Source organism: Ipomoea nil, unplaced genomic scaffold (genome assembly GCF_001879475.1).
Source record: "Ipomoea nil cultivar Tokyo-kokei standard unplaced genomic scaffold, Asagao_1.1 scaffold1421, whole genome shotgun sequence".
In the NCBI taxonomy this organism is placed as follows: Eukaryota; Viridiplantae; Streptophyta; class Magnoliopsida; order Solanales; family Convolvulaceae; genus Ipomoea; species Ipomoea nil.
The window spans coordinates 1,758,453-1,784,657 of NW_017617849.1; the positions used below are offsets into that span (position 1 = coordinate 1,758,453).

The 26,205-nt window shown below is 37.4% G+C and overlaps 3 protein-coding genes across 5 annotated transcripts; all 3 read right to left on the reverse strand.

The window, feature by feature from the left end:
* Positions 1-13,488: 13,488 nt before the first annotated feature.
* Positions 13,489-17,187, reverse strand: LOC109187834. Of its 2 annotated transcripts, none has more exons than XM_019338186.1 (3): positions 17,022-17,187; positions 16,887-16,924; positions 13,489-16,101 (listed from the first exon to the last, which is right to left on the reverse strand). In XM_019338186.1, the coding sequence occupies exon 3, from the start codon at positions 16,089-16,091 to the stop codon at positions 13,704-13,706; it is 2,388 nt and encodes a 795-aa protein (XP_019193731.1). In that variant the 5' UTR covers positions 16,092-16,101; positions 16,887-16,924; positions 17,022-17,187; the 3' UTR covers positions 13,489-13,703. The 2 variants fall into 2 exon arrangements, with proteins under 2 accessions (XP_019193731.1, XP_019193730.1); XM_019338185.1 differs by having other exon boundaries at positions 13,489-16,103; positions 16,893-16,924; positions 17,020-17,187.
* A 1,423-nt stretch (positions 17,188-18,610) lies between these two features.
* On the reverse strand, positions 18,611-19,783 carry LOC109187374. Its single transcript, XM_019337562.1, has one exon. It carries the CDS (start codon positions 19,781-19,783, stop codon positions 18,611-18,613), a length of 1,173 nt encoding a protein of 390 aa, XP_019193107.1.
* A 216-nt stretch (positions 19,784-19,999) lies between these two features.
* On the reverse strand, positions 20,000-23,446 carry LOC109187837. Of its 2 annotated transcripts, none has more exons than XM_019338191.1 (2): positions 23,360-23,446; positions 20,000-21,062 (listed from the first exon to the last, which is right to left on the reverse strand). In XM_019338191.1, the coding sequence occupies exon 2, from the start codon at positions 20,994-20,996 to the stop codon at positions 20,016-20,018; it is 981 nt and encodes a 326-aa protein (XP_019193736.1). In that variant the 5' UTR covers positions 20,997-21,062; positions 23,360-23,446; the 3' UTR covers positions 20,000-20,015. The 2 variants fall into 2 exon arrangements, with proteins under 2 accessions (XP_019193736.1, XP_019193737.1); XM_019338192.1 differs by having other exon boundaries at positions 20,000-21,071.
* Between the last annotated feature and the right edge of the window lie 2,759 nt (positions 23,447-26,205).

Sequence of the window (26,205 nt, forward strand, 5' to 3'; positions counted from 1 at the left end):
ATACCCATTAGACTTAAACCACACGTTTCCTATCTAGAAACCCATTAGAATACTAACTCCACAATAGCCCACACCCCTAAACAGCAGGCCTAAAATCATACGTCAATACCAAATCAGTAAATTAAATTTTTCAAATAGGCGGGAAATTGAATGGATTTGAAAAAAAAAAAAACCTAAATGGTGTCGTATAATTTAGGCGGGAAAATGGAAGGATTTGATTGGCCAAAATCCTATGGCCTTTATATGTATATAGATGGATGGTATAATAGGCTAACCTGGATTAGTCAACCAAAAGGGCTTGTGCCACATGGACCTCCTAATAAAGTAAATGAATCAAGGAAGCCCAAGAAGGATATCTAATGCGGAGCAACTTAGGAGTTCAATAAGGATTGTGCTTAATATTCATAATGTAATAAGAATTAGGGCTTATTATTCATAATGTAACAAAGACTCCCAATATGAAGCATTCTAGGATTTATATTATTCTTTCATAGCCCAAAATGTGTATAAATATATATACCCCATAAATGGGGAGAAAGACAAATAATTCTCAGTAATACAAAATATTTATTCTCTCTAAATTCTCTTCATATTTTCTATATTCCCATATATTGTTTATACTAATATTTTTTATTTTTTTTTTTGAAAAAAAAAATAGGTACCCAATATTAATACATTATATTAAAATTTTAAATTTATTTAAATTTTAGATATTTAAATTATTCTAAATCTACTATACTAATAAGAGCCCAAGAGAGTTAGGCCTATAATGGGTAGAAAAAATGGCGGTCAAGTTTTTTAATCAAATGAATGGCTCAGATTGATCAGATTTTAATTTTTTCTTAAGATTTCTTAATTTATCCTTAATGAATATGATTATCCGTTAACTTTTCCGTTAAATATTATATTTTCCGTTAATTTCTATTAGTTCACCGTTAACTTACTCATTGATTCCAATAAGAAAGGTCTTAGGTTCGAACCTCATCCCAATCAAAGTTGGCATAATTAGTACTCTATTTTACTCTTATTAAATTAAATAATAATTTAGTAGCTACAACAAAAAATAATACATATGCATTTCTTTAATTTAGAATTATGTGTCTACAATGTCTTTATCAATAAATTAAATAAGAGAAAAAATTTCATTAGTTATATTGTATTTATTTTTTTTCAATATAAAAATTCTTTACATTCAAATTCATCAATTGATTATATTCGCTACATTGTCCCTACAATGTCTTTATTAAAAAAATATATTCATTATCAATAAATTAATTAAGATAAATAATTTTATTAGTTTTATTGTCTTTTATATTTCTCCAATGTAAAAATTATTTACATTCAAATTCATCAATGGATTATATTCACTACATTGTCTATTATATTTTTTGTGCACTATTTTTTAATTAAATATCAAATTTATAATACAAAATAATGCTATATATTTATTTACCAAGTATTTTATTAATAACATGAAAAAATTTAAAAAATATATAATTAATAAAGCCAATCATATTAACTACTTGTGGGATTTGTTGACAAATAGAGTATTCAAATCATACAACAAATTGAAGTGAGAACTAACTCGCAATGTCCTTGTTTGACAATCAGTAGTTAGCAGTTAGCGGTTAGCGTTAGCGGATTTGACCATCGAATTATATCAACAATTGGTAAAAAGATATTTGAAAAAATTAGTTGTTTAGATGATAATAATAATAATAATAATAATAATAATAATAATAATAATAATAATAATAATAATAATAATAATAATTGTTTTAGAATAAAAAAAAATAATTAAGCCAATCATATTAACTACTTGGGAGATTTATTGACAAAAAGAGTATTCAAATCACACAACAAATTAAAGTGGGAAATTACCTCGCAATGTCCTTGTTTGGCAATCAGCAGTTAGCTTTTCAATATTAGTATATATTTAATATTTTATGCCCTAATTTTTATTTGCTCTCCCTTATGTCACGTATTTGGTTTCAACCATACTTATACAATTACTAGTTTTTTTACGCACTTTGTGCGAATGAGATAATGCCCAATAATTATTTTTAAATAAGCATTTCAAAGTATATCAATGCAATATTATATAGGAGATTTTCATACATATGTAAATAAATGTTGAATTTGTTTATTTAAATCGGTAATTTAAAGTATATAAATGCAAGATAATATATGAGAGATTGATTATAATTGTCACTAAAATAAATGTTTGCAACTTTGTAATAACGCTAGTCTAAATACTTAGTTTTAAAGCGATAGTCTAAATAAATACTACTTTTGGTTTAAATTTCTCTAATTCTTCTTAATTCTTTTTTGGGTAGCATTGTTATTGTTTTCATCTTCAGTACATGTCCTTTTTTTTTTATTATTGGTAGTGTTTCATGTGCAATTAGGTTACTGGTAGCAGCATAGAGGGGTTCATCATGCAATGAGATTATGGTGTAGGAAGTTTTAGATTTACCTTGCTGTGTATATGATTGAGATTTTAGTTGTAATATGAACTCTTTAGCGTACAAACACCTATTGATATTTAGTAGTGGTAGTTTTTTTCCTACATGTTTCATGTGTTGTGAGATGTGTGTCGCAGGTTATCATGTGAAAGTATTGAACGAAATATTAATATTTATTATATTTGTATAAAATACTTGGTAAATAAATAAATAAATAAATAAATAAATAAATAAATAAATATATATATATATATATATATATATATATATATATATATATATATATATATATATATATATATTGATGGGTAAATACGTACAGAAGATTGATCCGTATAGCCGGTCCGTCAAGAAGTCATCCGACCGGTCCGTTACGGTCTTCATCCCGACAAGAATAAATCACTTGTGGTCAACCTTACCGTTCGTACCGATAGGCCTCGTGACAAAAGAAGATGTTTTTGGATCACCATTGGAATCGCCCCGACGGAAAGTCACCCGGCCGGTCTACCGTAGGGTGACCGATCGGCCTGCAAGATGACGTAGCCTGCAGAGCCGAAAACGTAACTTACACGGCAAGTTATAGGGTCCAACTTGCACTTGCTGAACGACGACTGACAGTTTGCAGGTAGGCCGGCTTTGTCGCCTCGGTCAGTCAACCTACGAGTAGCTGCAGAGCGACCGTCTGACTGACCTACGAGTAGCTGCAGAGCGACCGTCTGACTGAGCCAACGAGAAGACACCATGTCGATCCGCTTGCAGCAGGCGCATTAAATGCGTAGACCGACTTAGTTAAGTATAAATAGGAGGGTCTCACCCCTCACTTGGAGGATCTTGATCTCATTGTAACTACTACTTACTACTTGTACCCTTCACCCTGTAATAGCAACCCGCTTGTAACCTATTACTTACTAGTTGCAATACTACTTAGCCTCGGACCGCTCAGTCGTCGCCCGGTAGTCCGACCGACCGACCGACCGGCTGACCGTCGAGCGCTACATTCTACTCGTTCACAAACATACGTATTCGTAGTGTAACCGTAACCCCCGGATTCAATTTACGCTATCATTGGCGCCGTCCGTGATGGGTAAATACGTACAGAAGATTGATCCGTATAGCCGGTCCGTCAAGAAGTCATCCGACCGGTCCGTTACGGTCTTCATCCCGACAAGAATAAATCACTTGTGGTCAACCTTACCGTCCGTGATGGGTAAATACGTACAGAAGATTGATCCGTATAGCCGGTCCGTCAAGAAGTCATCCGACCGGTCCGTTACGGTCTTCATCCCGACAAGGATAAATCACTTGTGGTCAACCTTACCGTTCGTACCGATAGGCCTCGTGACAAAAGAAGATGTTTTTGGATCACCATTGGAATCGCCCCGACGGAAAGTCACCCGGCTGGTCTACCGTAGGGTGACCGATCGGCCTGCAAGATGACGTAGCCTGCAGAGCCGAAAACGTAACTTACACGGCAAGTTATAGGGTCCAACTTGCACTTGCAGAACGACGACTGACAGTTTGCAGGTAGGCCGGCTCTGTCGCCTCGGTCAGTCAACCTACGAGTTGCTGCAGAGCGACCGTCTGACTGACCTACGAGTAGCTGCAGAGCGACCGTCTGACTGAGCTAACGAGAAGACACCATGTCGATCCGCTTGCAGCAGGCGCATTAAATGCGTAGACCGACTTAGTTAAGTATAAATAGGAGGGTCTCACCCCTCACTTGGAGGATCTTGATCTCATTGTAACTACTACTTACTACTTGTACCATTCACCCTGTAATAGCAACCCGCTTGTAACCTATTACTTACTAGTTGCAATACTACTTATCCTCGGACCACTCAGTCGTCGCCCGGTAGTCCGACCGACCGACCGACCGGCTGACCGTCGAGCGCTACATTCTACTCGTTCACAAACATACGTATTCGTAGTGTAACCGTAACCCCCGGATTCAATTTACGCTATCATTGGCGCCGTCTGTGGGGACCTGAACGAGTCACTCTCTGTCCCGTTACCATTTTCTTTTTTTTCCACATCTACCTCGCTTGGTCGAAATGGCAAACAACCGGAGGAGCCGGAGCCAGAGCCACGTGCAAAGGGAAGGATCGACCCGCCGGGTCGGACATCACCCCAACAATACGGCTGAAACATTCCCCGAAGATGATCTACGAAGACAGTTGGACCGATCACGAGGGCTGATGAACGAGCTCACCTCCAACCACAGAGGACAGGATATACAACCCACCCATCCGGTCGGACAAAATACCGACCAGCAGCCTAGACGCACGACCGTCCACCCGACCATCCCAGTACCTTGGAATGGCGCAATCAACCACCCCAACCTTACGATGCCGATAACGTATACCATGCTACTCCCGACAGGTCAGATGTTGCCACCAACGCCGGGTGCATTGGGAGAAAACCTCATACAAGGAACACTGCAACAGGGATTCACTCAGGTTTATCAAACGTGGTCAGGAACGCCGGGGTACTACGTTATGGTGCCAACCCCGCAAATGATGATGACCCCCCAAATTCCAGTGGCTCAACCACCCCAAGAACAACTGCCCCCGCAACCCCAAAATCACGTCTTGGTGGAAATAAAAGTGGTGGACCGATCTCGAAGGCACAATATTGAAAGATGTGGAAACCACCAACAACCCGACGTCACTCAACGAGAAAGTGTTTTTGACCGAATTCGAAAAAGTGTCAAGTCCCGGTTGGGACCCCAGGAAAATTGAAACCACTCAAGGTCGAAGTCTCGAAGAACTATCGAGCGGAGGAAAATAACATCATAAGAGCAGTCGGTCGACCTATCAACTATTCAACTTACCGTCGGCCGGTCTACTACTTGTAGAAATTTTTGTCCGGCCGATAGCTTGATAAAGTTCGTCCATCGACATTAAAATCGATTTTAAACGAGTGACAACTCTCGACTCTTTTTGTAAAAACTTTGACCGGTCGAGCATTCTCGGTCCTAAATGTAATAATTTAGCCCGGTTGATAGCAAAAATAATAAATAAAAAAAAAATCTCGATCGGTCCGTTTAAGGTTTTGTCCAGTTGAGTTATCCCGGCCCTACCTGCACAATTTTGTCCGGTTGAGTTTGTGATTAAGTTCACTTGTATCCCGGTCCTGTCGTTTGAGGTTTTTCCCGGTCGAGTTATCCCGGCCCTACCTGCACGATTTTGTCCGGTTGAGTTTGTGATTAAATTCACTTGTTTCCCGGCCCTGTCGTTTGAGGTTTTGCCCGGTCGAGTTATCCCGGCCCTACCTGCACGATTTTGTCCGGTTGAGTTTGTGATTAAGTTCACTTGTTTCCCGGCCCTATCGTTTGAGGTTTTGCCCGGTCGAGTTATCCCGGCCCTACCTGCACGATTTTGTCCGGTTGAGTTTGTGATTAAATTCACTTGTTTCCCGGCCCTGTCGTTTGAGGGTTTTGCCTGGTCGAGTTATCCCGGCCCTACTGCACAATTTTGTCCGGTTGAGTTTGTGATTAAGTTCACTTGTTTCCCAGCCCTATCGTTTTAGGTTTTGCCCGGTCGAGTTATCCCGGCCCTACCTGCACGATTTTGTCCGGTTGAGTTTGTGATTAAATTCACTTGTTTCCCGGCCCTGTCGTTTGAGGTTTTGCCCGGTCGAGTTATCCCGGCCATACCTGCACGATTTTGTCCGATTGAGTTTGTGATTAAGTTCACTTGTATCCCGGCCCTGTCGTTTGAGGTTTTGCCCGGTCGAGTTATCCCGGCCCTACCTGCACGATTTTGTCCGGTTGAGTTTGTGATTAAATTCACTTGTTTCCCGGCCCTGTCGTTTGAGGTTTTGCCCGGTCGAGTTATCCCGGCCATACCTGCACGATTTTGTCCAATTGAGTTTGTGATTAGGTTCACTTGTTTCCTGGCCCTGTCGTTTGAGGTTTTGCCCGGTCGAGTTATCCCGGCCCTACCTGCACAATCTCGTTCGGTTGAATTTGTGATTAAGTTCATACGATGATCCCCGGACTATCAGATAATATTTCTTCCGGGTGGATTTTTTTAGGCCGACCAGACACATTTGATTGGTCAGTCGGCCATATCTACTTGTCATTCATGTTTAAGTGTACAAGACTTGTTTCACTATGACCAGAGTAAAGGGTACTCGGTCGGTCGGATCAAAGCATGAAGACAGGCTGGTCTCCCTCTGATCCCTCAGAATCACTAATTTCCTCGACTTCCTCGTCATCATAGTCGCCGGCGGAGAGATTCTGACTATCATCTAAATGACATGTTGTGCGATCAAAAAGGAGTAAGAGTTGGTAAGCAGAAATCAGCAATTGATCAAATTAATCTCTCAACGTTATGCTACAATCAAAGGAGATCGATACACTTTAACGGAGCAAAAAACTGAGGGGAGCCAAGACGGGTGAAGCAACAGACCGGTCAACCGTCCGGGCGGTCAACCGGATGGCGGGGTGACCGGTCGGTCGGTTGACCCGGATGATGATTGGCGGTCGATTGATCAACTAGGTAGCATCAACAAATGGCAATAGCAAGAAAACAACTACAACATTTTGGCGCATGATCGATCGGTCTAGCAATTGATCAATCGGTCTAACAATTGATCGGTCGGTCTGGCGATTGGACGGATGGTCTACAAAAAATTGCGATTGGACGGATGATCTACAAAAAAATGCAATTGGACGATCGGTCTACAAAAAAATTGCCATTGGACGGATGATTTACAAAAAAATGCAATTGGACGATCGGTCTACAAAAAATTGCAATTGGACGGATGATCTACAAAAAAATGTAATTGGACGATTGATCTACAAAAAAATTGCGATTGGACGGTCGGTCTACCAAGGCGCATGGTGGATCGGTATAACAATTGGTCGATTGATCGGAAGGAGAAAAACATCACCAAAACAAACAACAACGATGCAAGCAACGACGAGGGTAGGATGACTGGTCAACCGACTGGTCGGATGGACCACTCTGTCGGTCGACTAGTCGGAAATCAAACGACAAACAATGCAGGAATGGCTCGGCCGGTCGGACGGCAGAAAATCAACAATAACAAGCAATAAAATTTTGCGGTCGGCCAAATGAAAAAAAAAAAAAAAAAAAAAAAAAGAAGAAGAAAACAACAAAAGACGAAGCAGCAAAGCAAGCAACAACAATACTTATGCACGCATATATTTTTCTTTGAAAATGTACTTTTGCATACATATATTAAAAAAGCAGAGAAAGATGAAACATAATTAGGTGGCAGTATGCAAAGAAGAAGCATAAATTAAAAAGCAATAAAATAAGGAGAAAAAGGAACGTACCTGGAGTGATGGCAGCGGTTGGCCGAGCAGCAGGCGAAGTAGTCGGCTGGTTAGATCAGTCGGTCGGTCGGTGCGACGTGACGGAGCAGTTGGGAAAGAAGAAAAATAATCCCTTTCGTTGAATGCTAGGTTCGGTCGAAGCAGAGAGAAAAGAAAAATAAAACCAGGCAAATGCAAATGCAAATGCAAAAAAAAAAAAAAAAAAAAAAAAAAAAAAAAAAAAAACGAAAGATGGGATGTTTGCGGCATGGCCAGTCAGCATATCGACTGGAAAGCAACATCAGGGAACAACTACAACAGTCGAACAACAACAATGAAGTTGGTCAGTCGACCATTAGAGGAAAAAAGATGATGAAGGTGTAAAGCCGCGAAAGAGATTTAATGCAAAGAAAAGAAGTTAACTCATGATTGCATGCATGAAGGAAGCTGGAGTGGCAGCCGAAGCAGATTGCAGTTGAGGAAGGGGGTCGGTCGGCTGGCGTGCGAAGCAGCAAGAGAAGAAGAAGAAAGAAACTGGTTTATTTTTTTCGTGTCCCAGGTGGTTTGGAGGCTTGGATTTCGGTTGGACAAAAAGAGAAGAAAAAAAAAAAAAGACATGAAGTTAAGCATGGAGGACAATGCCCATCGGCTGGGAAGAGAGAAGGAAACAACAACCGCAACAACGATCAACCTTAACAGTGCAATCGGACCTATCGACCTCTCAAAAAAGAAATCTTCCCATTGCATGAGCACCTTCCAACCAAAATATTCAACAATCTACTGGAGTTTGAAAATTATCAAAAATTGTCCAGTAGACCGGAAGGAGCACGGATGGACGACCGATCACCCTACGGTAGGACGACCGGATGACACTTTGTTCGTGACAAGCTGATAGGAAGAGTTACGGAGGAAATAGTTCTCACTTCTCGAACCCGACGATTCTCGCGGATTCAAGAAGTGGGGGACTCGTGATGGGTAAATACGTACAGAAGATTGATCCGTATAGCCGGTCCGTCAAGAAGTCATCCGACCGGTCCGTTACGGTCTTCATCCCGACAAGAATAAATCACTTGTGGTCAACCTTACCGTTCGTACCGATAGGCCTCGTGACAAAAGAAGATGTTTTTGGATCACCATTGGAATCGCCCCGACGGAAAGTCACCCGGTCGGTCTACCGTAGGGTGACCGATCGGCCTGCAAGATGACGTAGCCTGCAGAGCCGAAAACGTAACTTACACGGCAAGTTATAGGGTCCAACTTGCACTTGCAGAACGACGACTGACAGTTTGCAGGTAGGCCGGCTCTGTCGCCTCGGTTAGTCAACCTACGAGTAGCTGCAGAGCGACCGTCTGACTGACCTACGAGTAGCTGCAGAGCGACCGTCTGACTGAGCCAACGAGAAGACACCATGTCGATCCGCTTGCAGCAGGCGCATTAAATGCGTAGACCGACTTAGTTAAGTATAAATAGGAGGGTCTCACCCCTCACTTGGAGGATCTTGATCTCATTGTAACTACTACTTACTACTACTTACTACTTGTACCCTTCACCCTGTAATAGCAACCCGCTTGTAACCTATTACTTACTAGTTGCAATACTACTTAGCCTCGGACCGCTCAGTCGTCGCCCGGTAGTCCGACCGACCGACCGACCGGCTGACCGTCGAGCGCTACATTCTACTCGTTCACAAACATACGTATTCGTAGTGTAACCGTAACCCCGGATTCAATTTACGCTATCATATATATATATATATATATATATATATATATATATATATATATATATATATAAAACATGTTTTGTATTATAACTTTGATATTTAATTACAAGATAATGTAAAAAAGAAGACAATGAACAATGTAGTGAATATAATAAAGGAATAAGGTTTAAATTGGCCAATGAACGTAACCTGAAAATGCAATTAGGCCACTGAACGAAAAAAAGATGCAATTAGACCACTGAACACCCAAAAAACGTGCAATTAGGCCACTGAACACTCCAAATGTATGCAATTTCACCGGATAGCAGGTTACCATCAATTTTAGCAGGTTACCTGCTTACGTGGCAGCTGAGTTTTAAGGTTTACGTGGCAGGCCATAGTTTTACGTGGCAGGCCATAATTTTTAATAACTTTTAATAATAATTTTTTTATAAAAAAATTGAAATAAATAAATAAATAAATTTTTAAAAAATAAAATTTGTTTTAAATAATTTTTTTTAAAACTTTATTATTAAACTTTATAAAGAATTATTTAAAAATTATTAAAAATGCCAACTCAGCTGCCACGTAAGCAAGTAACTTGCTAAAATTGATGGTAACCTGCTATCAGGTGAAATTGCATACATTTGGAATGTTCAGTGGCCTAATTGCACTTTTTTTTTCGTTCAGTGGCCTAATTGCATTTTCAGGTTACGTTCAGTGGCCAATTTGAACCTTATTCCTATAATAAATTAATAAATTTGAAGGTAAGGAATCTTTGAATTGTAGAAAATAAAGATAATATAACTAATGAAATTATATTTCTTTTAATTTTTTTTTATAATGAATAATTTTTTTAAAAAATAAAGCATTATAGACATCTAATTCTAAATTAATTAAATGCATATGTATTATTTTTTGTTGTAGCTACTAATTTATTTAATTAATAAGAGTAATAAAGTGTCGTACATACTTTTCTTCAACAATAATGAAATCAATGATTTTTTTTTTAAATTTCCATTCCTTGTTGAGACAAATTGTTTTGTGAGTTTGTCCATAACAATTGCTACAATTGCTGTTAATAGAGGATGATAATAAATAATTCAAAATATATGGTTACAATAGATATTAATATAATGATATAGTAAAAATTAACTTACAAATTTTTTTAGAAGTTTTCATGCATTGATAAAATTTTGATGTGTAAACTTGTTCAATTGGAGCTAGTAGGATGTTAACATTGTCAATTATTTGAAAAATGATCCTACCGTTTTAGAGTCCATGTGTAATTGTATTTATGATCAACAACTTTGTAGTTAGGCCGCGAAGGTTTGACAATGATGTAAGAACATTGTCCGATAAAAAAATAATAGTATAATATTAGTAATGTAATGTACAATTGTACCATTATAAAAAAAAATACAAAAAAATATTAATACCATAATGGCCTAAATCATTTCCAATAATGCAAAAGCATAATTGAAATATTAAGTTTTGTTCTAAATAATCAGAAGAAGATTAATTAAAAAAAAAAAAACTTAACATAAATTTTTTTTTTAATAAAAAAATTCAAGAAAATCAAATAATTTTAAAGTAATTCCTGATTTATAATATTTGATGCTCAACTTTGAATGCTATGTATTTAGTCGAGCTAATTATTTAGTTTATGCTAAATTTTATATTATATATATTTTTAATACATTTTAACATATTCATAATATATGTTTTAACAATTATGTCAATTATACTTGGGATGAGTTTCGAACCTAAGACCTTATATAAATTAAGAGTATGTTAAGAATAATAAATAGTTAACGGAATATTCCGTTACTAAAGTTTAAACTAACGGAATTTAGGGTTATTTAAGGGAGGAAAATAATATAATAGAGAGTAAATAAGGAAAATCATTAAAAGATACTAAAATCAAAATAATATGAACCATTTATTTTAAGAAACAATTAGTACTGACATTTTTTTTATTCCAGTTAAGGGCCTAACATTATTCGCTCTTATTAGATTTGTAGATTTTATTGACAATTATAATCAATCTTGACTATATTATCTTGCATTTGTAAACTTAGAATTACATATTTAAATACGCAAATTCAACATTCAATTATCTATGCATGAAGAATTCCAATATAATCTTGCCTTGATATACTTTAAAGTACTTATTAGAAAAAAACATTGGGCATTATCCCAATCGCGCAATGCACGTAAAAAACTAGTAATAATAATAATAATGTAAATCATTTTTATAAATTTGATATTTATATTTATGTAATAATTAACATATAATCAAATATCTAATGTGTATATATTATTATTAATGAAGAAGATAAGAAAATATATGGTGGATGCATGTGCATGGTAACAATAGTGGAAAAGATAACGGAAGTTATAACGGTAGGGGTATGTTTGTCCAAAATATTTTAATGTACAACCTTTATAGCATAATGTACAAAAAAACTTAACGGAAGAAACAGACATAAATCAGGGGTATAACTTTCATTCACACTTATTATGTTTTTAGATTTAGATATTTAACGGTTGTGTTGGTTAGCCGTTAACTACCTAAAAATCATAAACCAACAATGTACTTGTAAATTAATTGAAGACACATAATATGTTAATAATAGACACAATATTTTAACTGCAGACACATAATATAATATACCAATTACATATTATGTGTCTATACTCTATAGTTAACATATTATATGTCTATACTCTATAATTAACATATTATGTAGCCTTCAATATATTTACAAACACATCATCTAAATATTACTTTCCACCAAGGTCACAATGCAAAGTGGATCAATACCTTGATCTATGTAAATTTGCCTAAGCTTAACTGTATCAATTTTTATATTTGTACCAAATTTAGTTGAGTCTATAACCTTATAAATTTGAAGTGAGGTCCGCTAAGTCATGCATAAATAATGAAGGAGTGAATTCAACTTCCGACAATTTCAAATTTAATCTCAGACTATTATTTTTGTCATTTAACATCTCAGACTATTACTTTTTGGACACTTCTAGGTCTTCTAATAATTTTTCCTATTTTTAGTAAGATATTTTTATCTCTTCATATTTTTCTTTTATTACTTTTTCGATTTCAACCGGTTTAATTAGTTTAAGACTTTATTAAAAATCAGTTAAAAAATATTATTAGTAAACGACCACTATCACAGAAGTGCTTCTTTAACTGCATGCAAATAATACAAAATCCAAACCCTTCATTTATTTGATTGGTCCTTAAAAAAAAAAAAAAAAAAAAAAAAAAAAAAAAAAGTCCCCTAACCTCATAATATATTCTGCTTTGCTTTTTATCTTTTTCCAGAACATACGTTTTATTCTAAACGCCTGAAAGACGCAAAAACCCAGTGGCGTAAAACATGTTTTTTTGAGACCTATCTCATATTCTCTTTGTTGCAAGAATGTCTTTATATATGCTTGGCTTTGATAAAGAAAAGAAAAGAAAGAAAAAAAGTTAAGATACTTCTTGCTAATATTTACGTACGTACCACGCAAGTTATGACTAATCGTGAAGAAGGTCATATATTTTACAAATTAACATGGCATCTCATTCCGCACCCAGCATTCCAAGAGCAATTACTTTTTTTATCACCTACTACGTACTCCATCCTCGAATTATTGATTCCTATGGCAATTCTACAATTTGTAGATATTGAGACTTAGTTAATAGTTGTTGTTTACCTAGTCTTTGGGTTCTGTTTAACTAGCTCCCTGGTTGTGTGGGATGTTGGCTATTTATTCCTCTTCTCTGTTAATGAATAGAAGTGTTCATTTTGCCACTCTCACAGTAGAAACTAGTGTTTAACCCGAATCTCTGAAAACTTTGAATATGAAAGTGGTAGAAGCTAAGATTAGATTGAGGGACTGTATTAATTAGCTTTCTATAGACGCTTGCTTAGCTCAATCAAACTTCGTATTATAGAGGCATAACCAGAATACTATCAAGATGTCACAAAGTGTGTTTTTACTTGAAATTGTTTAAAGAGTGTTGAGAGAGTGAAATATTATTCCGACACTTCAATTATGAGCAATAATGTAGTAACAGTTTGTAGTAGATCAGAACAATTACGTATCAACCCGCCGGCCACCTGCTATTACAACTAACAAATTAAAGAAATTAAATGCTTTGGATAAATCCCAGAGGAGAAAGAAAGATGAGATGATTACATGCATATATGATTTATTGGATGACCAAATTAAAGTGATTAGTTTAGTTGATGTCCTCCTTTCCCACAATCAACTTTGCTCTGGCGTGTCCGGCCTCGATTCTGAACTGCTCTCCTAGTCCAAAATGCGCCATTAAAAGCCAAACAAATGTGAGCAGCTCTCCCCCTTTGCCCAGGTACTGAGCATGAGCGTCTCCTCTGCAATTGCAGGCTCCATAAGACAACAATTCCACCCACACTTTACTCATCATTCCCCACACTTCATTTTCAGTATAGGGAGTGTTTTTATCGCACAGCCTTTCCAGATGCCCTGCAAGTATACACGCATCAAATAACAGCGACTTGCTTCTATCTCCCTTCACTTCCGACGGCTTCACTTGTGGGTTCACTGATTTTAGCCACTCACACGCTCCTTTTCTTTTCTCGTCTTCCTCTGTGTTCTGGTGTTCTTCCCACAGGGTTGGCTTCCTCTTTCTCCCCTTTTCTGTGAAGCATTTGAAGGTAAACGCGTATTTAATGTCGTCCCATGTGGATAACATCATGGAATACAAGTACAACCCGCATGCTTTCTTGAGCTTCTTGAATGTTTCAAGAAGAGAATGGCAGGTTTTCTGCTTTTGTTGTCTTTTGAAGAAATTGGTGGCTTCCTCGCAGGTGTCTCTGAACCTGATTTCCACAATGCCTGCCACTGCAGAGGTCATTTTCCGCTCCATCACCAATAGATACAACAAGTATTCTGAGATGTATCTACATATATCTGCATCATGAACTTCATCACTACTGGATTTTGCTCTGGAACTACTGAAATAAAATATCTCAGTAGCAATATGCCACATTAGCACACACTCATCGTACTCCACATCTTGGCTAACGCTGAAATGGATTTCTGGGCCACAGTTATAGTCAAGGAGTGTCCATTCTCCTTTAGACGAAGAAATCTCCTTTGCAACACTGGTTTTGGTTGCCTGCTTACCCTTTCTCTTGATCTCATTGAAAATAAGCTCTTTCAGTTTTTCTTCAACATCTCGAGTTTTACCATATAGGCAAGAACAAACCGCCTCTATAAGCCCAACCTGGTCAATCAAATAGGAGACCCAATTCGGCCACTTGTGTAAGCAGTGATTGATGAAGCTATACTGATGCATTTCCTCCGACCAACGCTTGGTCGGAATGATTCCCTTCATTTTTTGAATCGCTTTGGCTAGCTTTTTCCTCCAGTTCGGGGCGGAGGTGCTTGTAGTAAGACTCTTCTCGGAACCCACAAGTAGAGAAGCTATGGTCCACTTGGAAAAGATGAGCTCCATTATCGCAATCAAATCTAAGGCAACCCCACCGCCCAGCAAGAAATAGGTGACAATTTTGTCACCCATATGTATAGGGTGGTCATGATGCTTCTTCAGGGACAGGGAGAATGTGACGGTGGCAGATATAAGTAGAGCGGTGCAGATGAAACGGAATATGTAGCCGGAGACGCTACGGACGGCGCTCATCTTAGTGAACATGGCATCGTAGATGAAGTTGAGCTCCATTTCCATCACTCTAAAAGCATCCTTAAACTTTAATGATGTGTAGAATGTCCTACTCTCGTCGCGCTCCAGGAAGCTAAACATGTGATCAACAATGAGGCCTTTGAAGGTCTTGAAGAATTTGTACCCATGCCTTATAACTTCAACCTCTTCGAGCTGAATAATCCCCCCATCCTCCCCCGTATCCGCTTTCGCTCCTTTCTCGCGGTTTATATCGATCTTGACGGGAAGATTCGCCGCCTGCTTAGACGCCATTTCCTCCATAAGCTGGGCGTAATCCGGCCCGGCATCAGGATCCTCGCGCATCGACTTCTTTAAATTCGGGAGAGACGCCCGGTTCAAAGAACGGGTGCGTTCCGCGTACTTGATGACCCCCGCGATAAAAGTGAGCCCCGTTGGGATCAAGAATCTATTCTTGTGTATACGGTAGCGGTAAAAGACGAGGAGAACAGATAGAAGCTGAACAATCAAGCTTAGCAAATGGCGGTGCCAAAGCTCGTTATCCTCAATAGCAAACGCAGTAATGGTGTCGGGGCCACCCAAGTGGAGCAAGAGGAAAGGAGCCCAGAGAGGCGCGAGGTCCAGGCGTTTAAATGCGCCGCAAGAAGCCGCCGCAGCTTCGTTACCTGTAGTTCGAATTTGGCTGCCATTGTTGATGAGGCCTATGGCATATGTAGCGATATAGTCAGCTAGAAGATACACGCTCCAGAGAGTGAGGATGCGAAGGTTGCCCTTGGCTCGTGTTCTTGTCGGAGCTGCAAATATTAGCACTACCTGGAAGGCTAGACTCGCCAGAACGATGGCTTGGACGTTCCATTGTTGCCAAATCTCATTCAGAAATGAGAATATATTATTTCTTTCTGCAGGATTACGTCCGCTCATCCCCATTGGATTTGGACTACTCATTCTTCCCCACGTCTGATCTCCACCAATGCAAGCACAATAATAAATCATAATTTTAATTTTGTTTATTTCAAAATTTAATTTCTCAACTATTTTTCGCGTCAAGGACTAATGTTAAAGGAAATATCAAAAGTTAAATGTGGAAAGTAAAATTGAAAAAAATATGTAAATGCATAAGATAAAAGGAAAAAAAAAACATTTGATTTCATTTATACTACCAGCATAATTTTTATTCCAGCTTAAGATTAATATTATTGGCTTTTATTATAGTTATTATATAATTATATATACATACATGGAAAAATTTATAATAATATCGTGAATTATAATGTTGTAAGAGTAGAGTGCTCTATGCTATGCAAAGTTATACTCTCCCCTTATGTGCAAATTTTCAAAACACACTATTGTAACACATTGTAAAAGTGTGTGTAGGGGGTGTTTGGGGAAGCAAGCTAATGGAGGAACCGATTTGTAGTGATTGTGAGTTTCTCTTGTCACTCAAAAAAATTATATATGTGGAATAATAAAAAGATAATATATATTTTTTTATTAAATTTTGTATACAATTTAATTGAGGACAACCCTAACAAAGTCGATTAGATTATTAATTAACTTTTAACAACAAAGTTACAAGAACTCCTAGTAAGATCTGAGCAACCTATGCAACTTAGGTTGGTTTACCTACTGCAAATTTTAATTCCTTTATCACTCAAAAAAAGTTACAAGTTGAATTCTAAGCCAAGCGGCCATAACAGGAAAGAATAATTAAAGGAATGTGGGAAAGAACAGCAAACTTAGTAGTACCTGAATGTTGAGCAAACTCACAATTGTCTGCTCTGAAAAAGTAGAAGATATGTGTTTCCATTACGCATAAGCAGCGAAACATAATATTATTATAAACATAAAAAGAAATAATGGAGAGTGAACATACTGTACTATTGGGTTCCTAGCTTCCTGGAGGGTTGCCCTTCCTTAGCTTGCATGATATGATTCAGCGACGACTATCACCACACCATGATTTCCTTAAATAGAAACCAATGGCAAAACAGAAAATCCAGACCCTTCATCTATTTGATTGGTCCTACCATTCTGATTTGCTTTGCAACTTTTTCCAGTTTTTAATTTGTTCTAGACGTGTGTAAGACGTAATTCCCTGCCAAAAAAAAAAAATAAAAGAAGAAATATCAGTGACACGAAACATGTGCACTACGCTTTGGCTAATACAATACAGCTAGGCAGCTAGCATAGCCTACCTTAATTATTATCTCTTTGTTGCAAGAGTGTCTTCAAGCTAAGCTGTTTGAGACTGCGTGCAGAGAAAGTATAACATATAGATAAATATATGCTTGGCTTTATTAAAGAAGAAAGTGAGAAAAATTAAAGTTAAAGATCAGATACTCCTCACATATATTTACGCATTTTATAGTACCAAACAAGCCATCAATAGTTGTCAAGAAGAAGACCATTGTCTTACACACTTGCATTATGTGGTATCTCATTCTGCGTGCCTACATTCTAAGGAGCTTACTCCTTACTAGTTACTACACCACATCACTGCACAACACAACTGCACCGGATGCACCAATGCACTACTCCTCAGATCTTGACCGTCCAATCTCACATCTCAACGGTGCATTGCACAGGTTCACACTTTGTGGTGTACTTTTGAGTGAACTGTGGTTTACCAAAAAGTGATGGTCTGTGATGCAATAATGAAAAAAATGCAGTGGCATTTTGATAATGTCCTACACTGTATATTTCGATGGTGCACAATGTGCTGAGTGTGGTGCACTTATGAGCGATCTAAGGTGCACCTATGAGTGTCTTGTGGTGCACTAGGAGTGGGTGCACCACCAAGATACGTAAATGCATCAGGCCTCACGACGACATGGGAAGAGAAATGGAAAATTGGAAGAAATGGAGAATGAAAATTAGAAATTTGAAAAAATGGAAAAGTGAAAAATGAAAAACAGGGTAATGAAGTAATTAAATGACCCAGTAAAATTATCTTCGAAAGCGTGGTTGAAACCTTGAAAGAAGTCTTGTGTCATCTCTCTTAGATCTTTGGATTGAAAAGTTAGTTGCTCAAAATGATTGAGAACAACTTAAATAGGATTGCAAACATTGACATGCGTGCCCTATAACACGAGTATGTCGCAAGGCGCGTCAAAATTTGTTTGATGTTTTCATCTTGATTTATCTTCAATCTCTGAAAATTTTGAGCACGAAAACCGTAGAGGACTATATATCTTATTATCTTTCTATAGACGCTTAAATCAAACTTCATATATATGATGTAGGTATGACCAAAATACTATCAACATTTAATTACCTACCAGCTATTACATACAACAACAAAGAAATTAAATGCGTTGGAGGACCAAGATTATTACATTAATTATTTTGTATTCACTTCCTGCAGATTAAAACACAAAGTGTATATATACTATATAGTAGGCTTACAATATATATATTGAATTGAAAGCAGGCCAATATAATGGAACAAGTAGGGCGGTGTGTGATTAGTTGAACTCCTTTCCCACAATCAACTTTACACGGGCGGGTCCGGGGTCGTTTCTGAACTGCTCTCCCAGCCCAAAATGCGCCATCAAAAGCCAAACAAATGTGCGCAGCTCTCCACCTTTGGCTAGGGACTGAGCATTAGCGTCTCCTCTGCAATGGCACGCTCCATATGACAGCAGCTCCACCCACACTTTACTCATCATTCTCCACACTTCATTTTCAGTGTAGGGAGTGTTTTCATAGCACAGACTTTCCAGATGACCTGCAAGTGCACACGCATGAAACAACAGCGACCTACTTCGATCTCCCTTCACTTCTGCCGGTGTCAATTGTGGTCTCACTGTTTTTAGCATCCCACACACTTCTTTTCTTTTTTTGTCTTCCAATATGTTCTGGTGTTCTTCCCACAGGGTTGGCTTCCTCTTTCTCTCCTTTGTTGTGAAGCATTTGAGGGTAAACGCGTACTTGATGTCATCCCATGTGGATAACATCATGGAATACAAGTAAAGCCCACATGCTTTCTTGACATTTTTGAATGTTTGAAGAAGAGAGTAGGTGTTGGAGGAGAAGTGGCCCCCCAGAGTTTTCTGTTGTTGTCGTTCTCTGTTGAAGAACTTCCTGGCTTCCTCGAAGGTGTCTCTGAATTTGATATCCACAGTAATCATTTTCCGCTCCATCACCAATAGATACAACAAGTATTCTGAGATGTATCTACATATATCTGCATCATCATCACTACTGGATTTTGCTCTGGAACTACTGAAATAAAATATCTCAGTAGCAATATGCCACATTAGCACACACTCATCGTACTCCACTTCTTGGCTAACGCTGAAATGAATATCTGGCTCCACATTACTATAGTCAAGGAGTGTCCATTCTCCTTTAGACGAAGAAATCTCCTTAGCAACACTAGTTTTGGTTGCCTGCTTACCCTTTCTCTTGATCTCATTGAAAATAAGCTCTTTCAGTTTTTCTTCAACATGTTGAGTTTTAGCATATAGACAAGAACAAACCACCTCGTTCAGCCCAAACTTGTCGATGATATAGGAAACCCAATTTGGCCACTTTTCTTTGTGTAAGGTGTGATTGATGAAGCTATATTGATTCATTTTCTCCGACCAACGCCTCTTGCTCCGACCAATAATACACTCCTTCACTTTGCTAATCATTGTGGCAGCCGTTTTCTGCAAGTTCCGGACAAAGCTTGGAGAAAAACTATTCTCTGAACCCAAAAGTAGAGAAGCTATGGTCCACTTGGAAAAGATGAGATCCACTATAGCAATCAAATCTAAGGCAACACCACCGCCGAGCAAGAAATAGGTGACAATGATGTCAACCAGATGTATATGGTGATGCGATTGCCGGGAGAATATGACGGTTGCCGCTATAAGTAGAGCAGTGCTAATAAAACGGAGTATGTAGCCGGAGATGCATTGGACAGCACTCATCTTGGTGAACATGGCATCGTAGATGAAGTTGAGCTCCATTTCCACCACTCTTAAAAGCATCCTTAAACTTTAATGATGTGTAGAATGTCCTACTCTCGTCGCGCTCCAGGAAGCTAAACATGTGATCAACAATGAGGCCTTTGAAGATTTTGAAGAACTTGTACGCATGCTTTACAACTTCAAGCTCTTCCAGTTCCAGATTAATTTCAGCATCCTCGTCCATACCAGCTATGGCTATCTCACGGTTAAGATCGATAATGACGGGAAGATTGGCGGCCTGCTTAGATGCCATCTCCTCCATAAGCTGTGGATAGTCAGGTCCGGCATCAGGAGTGTCGCGCATCGACTTCTTCAAACTGTCCTGAGGCGCCAGATTCAAGGAACGGGTGCGTTCACCGCACTTGATTACCCCGGCGATAAAGATGAGCGCTGTTGGGATTAGGAACCTATCATGCTCCAGAATGCTGTATCGGTAAAAAACGAGTAGAACCGAGAGAAGCTGAGCAATCAAGGTTACCAAATGGCGTGTCCATAGCTCGTTGTCCTCAACAGCGAAAGCGGTGATGGTGTCTGGTCCACCCAAGTGGAGTAAGAGGAAAGGAGCCCAGAGAGCCGCAATGGCGCTGTCGTCTTTAACTGCACCGCAGGAGGAGGATGAAGATGATGATTCATCACTGATAGTTTGAATTTTGCTGTCATTGTTGATGAGGGCTATGCCAAATGTGGCGATATAGTCAGCTAGCAGATACACGCTCCAGAGAGTGAAGATACAGGAGCTGCTCTTGGCACGTATTCTTGAAGGAGCTGCAAAAATTAGCACAATCTGGAAGGCTAGACTGCCCACAACAATGGCTTGGATGCTCCATTGTTGCCAAATGTAATTCAGAAATTCCAATATATCTCCAGAAGGAGTAGCACACCCTCCGTTCACCATTGGACGGACTACGTACTCAGTCCGTCTCCGGGCACCAATTTGCTTGCAACTCGATCTGCCGCCGGCCTGTCAATTCTTTTAAAGTATATTTTCAAATGATAAATAATATAATTCTATTCAAAATAGATATGCATTATTTATTGATTCAAATTATTTTAAGTTAGAGCTTATTTTGAGAACATTACCAAACAGAGTTTATACTTTATTAAGAGCTTAAAATAAGTTATAAGCTGAGAAAATATATGAACAGATACTACAATGTAATAGAACCAATAACATTCAAAAAAAAAGTTATAAGCTCCTATCTGACAAATAAAGCGATGTTTAATTACTTTGGTTAAGCATAAGAGTCTTTGTTTATTTTGCCTCTTAGTGAGAATGTAAATATATAACAGAAATATCGTGAACGGTTTAATAAAACACATACATGGTACAACTTTTCAAAATATAGCATTATAATACATGGTAAAATTGTGTGTATCTTGTGTGTATAACACATTGGGAAAGCAAGGGAGGGAATTTCTAAGATGCGGATTTGTAGCAACTATAGCAAGTATATAGCATAACCACTCATGGTGTGCATTGTGTTGGATGTTACTTTGTGAAGACAACTAGACAAGTATATCATGTATGTAAGAGATAGTATCAGTACAAATGCACACATTAGTTTGCGTAACGTAACGACTTACAATTATTGATTCTGACAAAGTAGAAGATGTCAAGCACACTTATTAACTTAAAGAATTTTTTCATTATCCTCAAAAACAGAAGAATTAAAGAATAGAAAATAGAAATGTTGTTTGTTAAGATTTTTCACTTTGAAAAACTAAAAAATGCTTTTAGAAAATTAGAAAATTTTTAAAAATTATTTTCTAAGGTGTGTTTAAAAATCCATAAAATAATTTGTAGAAATCATTTTTCGGGTTTTCAGTGTTTGGTAAAGAGTGAAAAATGAGAGTAAAACGAAAATGACTATTTGGTCATAAGAAAATACTCTCATTTTCTTAGAAAATGACTTCCTCATTGATTTTGGAAAGTCATATATTTTTCAATTTCCACACCACTCCCACCGCCACCGCCACAACCACAACCACTACCACCACCACCATTGCCGCTACCACCACCACCACCACCATTTATATTATTATTATTATTATTATTATTATTATTATTATTATTATTATTATTGTTGTTGTTGTTGTTGTTGTTGTTGTTGTTCTTGTTCTTGTTCTTGTTGTTATTGTTATATTCTAAACAAAACAATTAGAATGTTTAATTATACAATTCTACTCATTTTCCAAAAAATGAATGAAACACACCAAGACAGTTTTCTAGGATGTAACGAAACGATGCAAATGAAAATGTTTTCTGAAAAATGACCGTACCAGAAGTCATTTTCTTGATTTCCCAACACACCCTAAGTGAAAACAGAATCTCTATGATCTATATGACTATAAGTCACTATAACCATATTTTCACAATTATCTACTTACATATTGATTCATTACTATGATTACATTCATTATATATTATCTTCTTTTACTTAATTATCACCATTTTATATCTTTTCTACTTGCATTTACTTATATAAACATAATTTATTTGTTTACGCTTAAATTTAGACATTATTCACATTATCACAATTAAAACTTGAACTCTACACCAAATTTTAGATTTTGATTGAACTCAATAGATTATTGGTTTGTATATTTTTAGTTTTGTTATATCGTAATATAAGTTTGATCTAGATATTGAATATTGAAATTTCACATATATTAGACTTCAAAAGTAAAAATTATTTATATACCTTTCATTCAAATGAATATATATATATATATATATATATATATATATATATATATATTTGGATCAAGGGGAGGGACCGCCGAGGGGGTACCTAATAGATCTATTATCGTTTGTTCACAATGGCATTTCCGACACCAAGGCTACCAAGGCATTCATCACGGGTCATCCTGCAGACCTTTTTGGGGGACCGTCAAATTCAATCCAATCGCATCTCTTCTTTTTTGCTATCTTAGCAAAACTATTCGCTACCATGTTTTGATCTCAAAATATTATATTTATTCAATGTAAACCAAACATATCTAAAAATATTTTAAATATAAAATTTAAAATGACTCTAAATTAAATGTGTGTTAATTTTATAATGTTACTCTAAAAAATAATTTTGAAAAAAATAGTGTTACTAAACAAATTTTTTGAACAGGAAAAAAAATGAAAACTGTAAAATTAGAAAATGAAAAAAAAATCCAGAAAACATAATATTAAAAGGGTTACCATATATTTGGCATTAGCAGCTAAACATAATATTATAAACATAAAAAGAAATGGAGTGAACATACTTTGGTTCCTAGCTTCCTGGGCGCGCGGTTGCCCTTGCATTATATTATTCAGCGACTATATATCATGACGCCATGATTCTTAAATAGAAAGCAATGTCAAAAGAGAAAATCCATCTGTTTGATTGGTCCTACCATTCTGCAGATTTAATTTGTTTTGCAACTTTTTCCAGTTTTTAATTTGTTCTAGACGTGTGTAAAACGTAATTCTCTGCCAAATAAATATATAAATAAATAAATCGGTGACATGAAATATGTGTACTACGCTTTGACTAATACAATAATACAGCTAGCCTTCCTAATTATTATTATCTCTTTGTTGCAAGATTGTCTTCAAGCTGTTTGAGACTGCTTGCAGAGAAAGTGTAACATATAGATAAATATATGCTTCGCTTTATTGAAGAAGAAAGAGAGAAAAATTAAAGTTAAAAAGATATTCCTCACATATATTTACGCATTTTATAGTACCAAACAAGGCATCACTAGTCGTCAAGAAGAAGACCATTGTCTTACAGACTTGAATTGCAGTTAATTTTGTGATATCTCATTCTGCCAACACTCTGCTAATCATTGTGGCACCCGTTTTCTCCCAGTTCCGGGCAGAGCTCAATTGGGATTAAATGGGCTGAACGGAGAGAAGCTGAACAATCAAGCTTAGCAAATGGCGGTGCCAGAGCTCGTTGTCTTCAATGGCGAAGGCGGTGATGGTGTCTGGGCCACCCAAGTGGAGCAAGAGGAAAGGAGCCCAGAAAGCAACAATGGTGGTTGATGTTATCACATCTTTGCTTGTTATTATAGTTATTTTGAATCATCTCAGTATTTAAGTTCTTTAATTTTGCTTATTTAATACATATTTTCCTTGCTATTATCATTTAATTATGGTTCACACTTGGTTTGAATGTTTTACGGTGTTTGTTAGTGTTTTTGAACCATTTTAGGTCAAAGATATGAGCAAGGGAAGTTCAAGGATGAGTTTTGAGCAATTTTGGACGAGTTCGGGACCCAGTGGACTCGACGCGTCGAAATTTTCCAGTAGCTAACTAATTTGCGCACAGGAAGTCTCGACGCGTGGAGAAAATTCTCGACGCGTCGAGAGAATAGGCGTCTATTTCTGGGATAAAAACAGACGCCTAAAGTGGCGCAGCTGGGCAAAATTTAATACAAGCGCGAGATTTCTTTTCCTAATATCAATTGCACAGATTTCAAGGCTCATATCTCCATATTAAAAGTTAGCAATTCAAAGAATCTTCCAAATTCTAAATATCATTAAAGACGGCAATTTCTTTATTTAAATATAGGAATTAGAATTTGAGTCCAATTTGGTACAAGATTCCTATTTCATCTCAACTTTGTACCCACTATAAAATCCCTCCTTCCTCAACCCTAACCGGACACCAAGAGATTTTTCAGAGTTCTTTGTAGACAAGAAAGAGAGAAATCAAGAGGCCCAAGTTATCTTTGGAAGCAAGGAGGAAGCCACGGAGATTCGGGAGAATCGCTTGGTCAATTCTTGTACTCTTTTGATGGTTTGTGATTCTTTATTTATATTTGCTATGTATAATTTAGCCATGCTTGGCTAAATTCCTTAGGGATTTTTGGGTGAATTTGTTTATGAACCTATGTGCCTAGTTCGTTAATTTCTTAATATATTTATGTTTGGTTTTATGATTTGTGTTGCAAATCCTGTTTTTAACCTGTTGTTGTTGGTAATTAAAGGCCTAAATTACTAGCTTCATAGTCATATTTGTGTCACCAATGGGAGTTGGGGCATAAATTAGGGCACACACGATTGCACCTAATGGTTGGTCCTTGGGAAAGGGGAACTTATTAGGGGAAATTTATTCTAGATTATTGCTCATCGGGAGATGGTAGTAATTAGGAATAATTGAATGCTGATGTTTGATCTTATTGGGTGTTTAAGCCATGGGAGTGGAAATTCACTAGGAATAGAGATTACGGGAGTAATTCGATTCCACTTTGCATTCCCATACAAATCTTAATTCCAAACCAAATATTACAAACGTTAATTGGCACTAGGTGATTAAACATTGTGATCCCAAGAATCCTATTTTGCTCTATTGTCTAAAAAACCTTGTTACTTATTTTATTCTGCTTATTATTTTATGCAATTAATCGACCTTCAAGTTTTGTTCGGATTAGTTTCATATGAGTAACCTAGTAGCTAGTGATTAGTACACCACTTCTCTGTGGTTCGACAACCCGAATACTCCGGGTATTATTTGTTTGCCCCAAATTACAGCAATCAAATTGGCGCCGTTGTCGGGGAGGTGGCGTTACGTACTGACATTAGTGAAAGTCTTGCTTTAGGAGTCTAGTTCATTTATTTATTTTATTTTATTTATTTATTGATTTATTTTATCTGCTAATCCATAACAAGTTCCTTGTTCTTGAGTGTGATTTTGCTTTGAATCTAAGAACTTGGCTTTTTATGCATACACGATCTCGTGGGAAAGAAGGATTATTACCTTTGAATCTTGAGATTGAGAAAAGAGCCAAGTTTCTTAGGAAACAAACTAGGATGGCACAGGTACAAGAAAACCAAGCTGGAGGGAGATCAATGTCTGACTACCTTGCTCCGGATGTTGAGGAGCATGGTAGCATCAATATTCCAAATGTGGAGGCCAATAACTTTGCGATCAATCCGGCCATACTCAGCATGGCTGCGGCAAATCGATTTGGTGGGATGCCCACGGAAGATCCCAATGCTCACGCCACCAAGTTCCTACGACTTTGTGGCACTTTCAAGATAAATGGAGTCACTCAAGATGCTGTCAAACTTAGGCTTTTTCCCTTTACACTGAAGGACAGGGTTGAAGATTGGTTATCCT

What these genes read in the sequence shown, in the direction of transcription:
- LOC109187837 (XM_019338191.1), bottom strand. Translation starts at nt 20,996, where the DNA reads ATGGTGAACGGAGGGTGTGCTACTCCTTCTGGAGATATATTGGAATTT.
- LOC109187374 (XM_019337562.1), bottom strand. Translation starts at nt 19,783, where the DNA reads ATGATTAGCAAAGTGAAGGAGTGTATTATTGGTCGGAGCAAGAGGCGT.
- LOC109187834 (XM_019338186.1), bottom strand. Translation starts at nt 16,091, where the DNA reads ATGAGTAGTCCAAATCCAATGGGGATGAGCGGACGTAATCCTGCAGAA.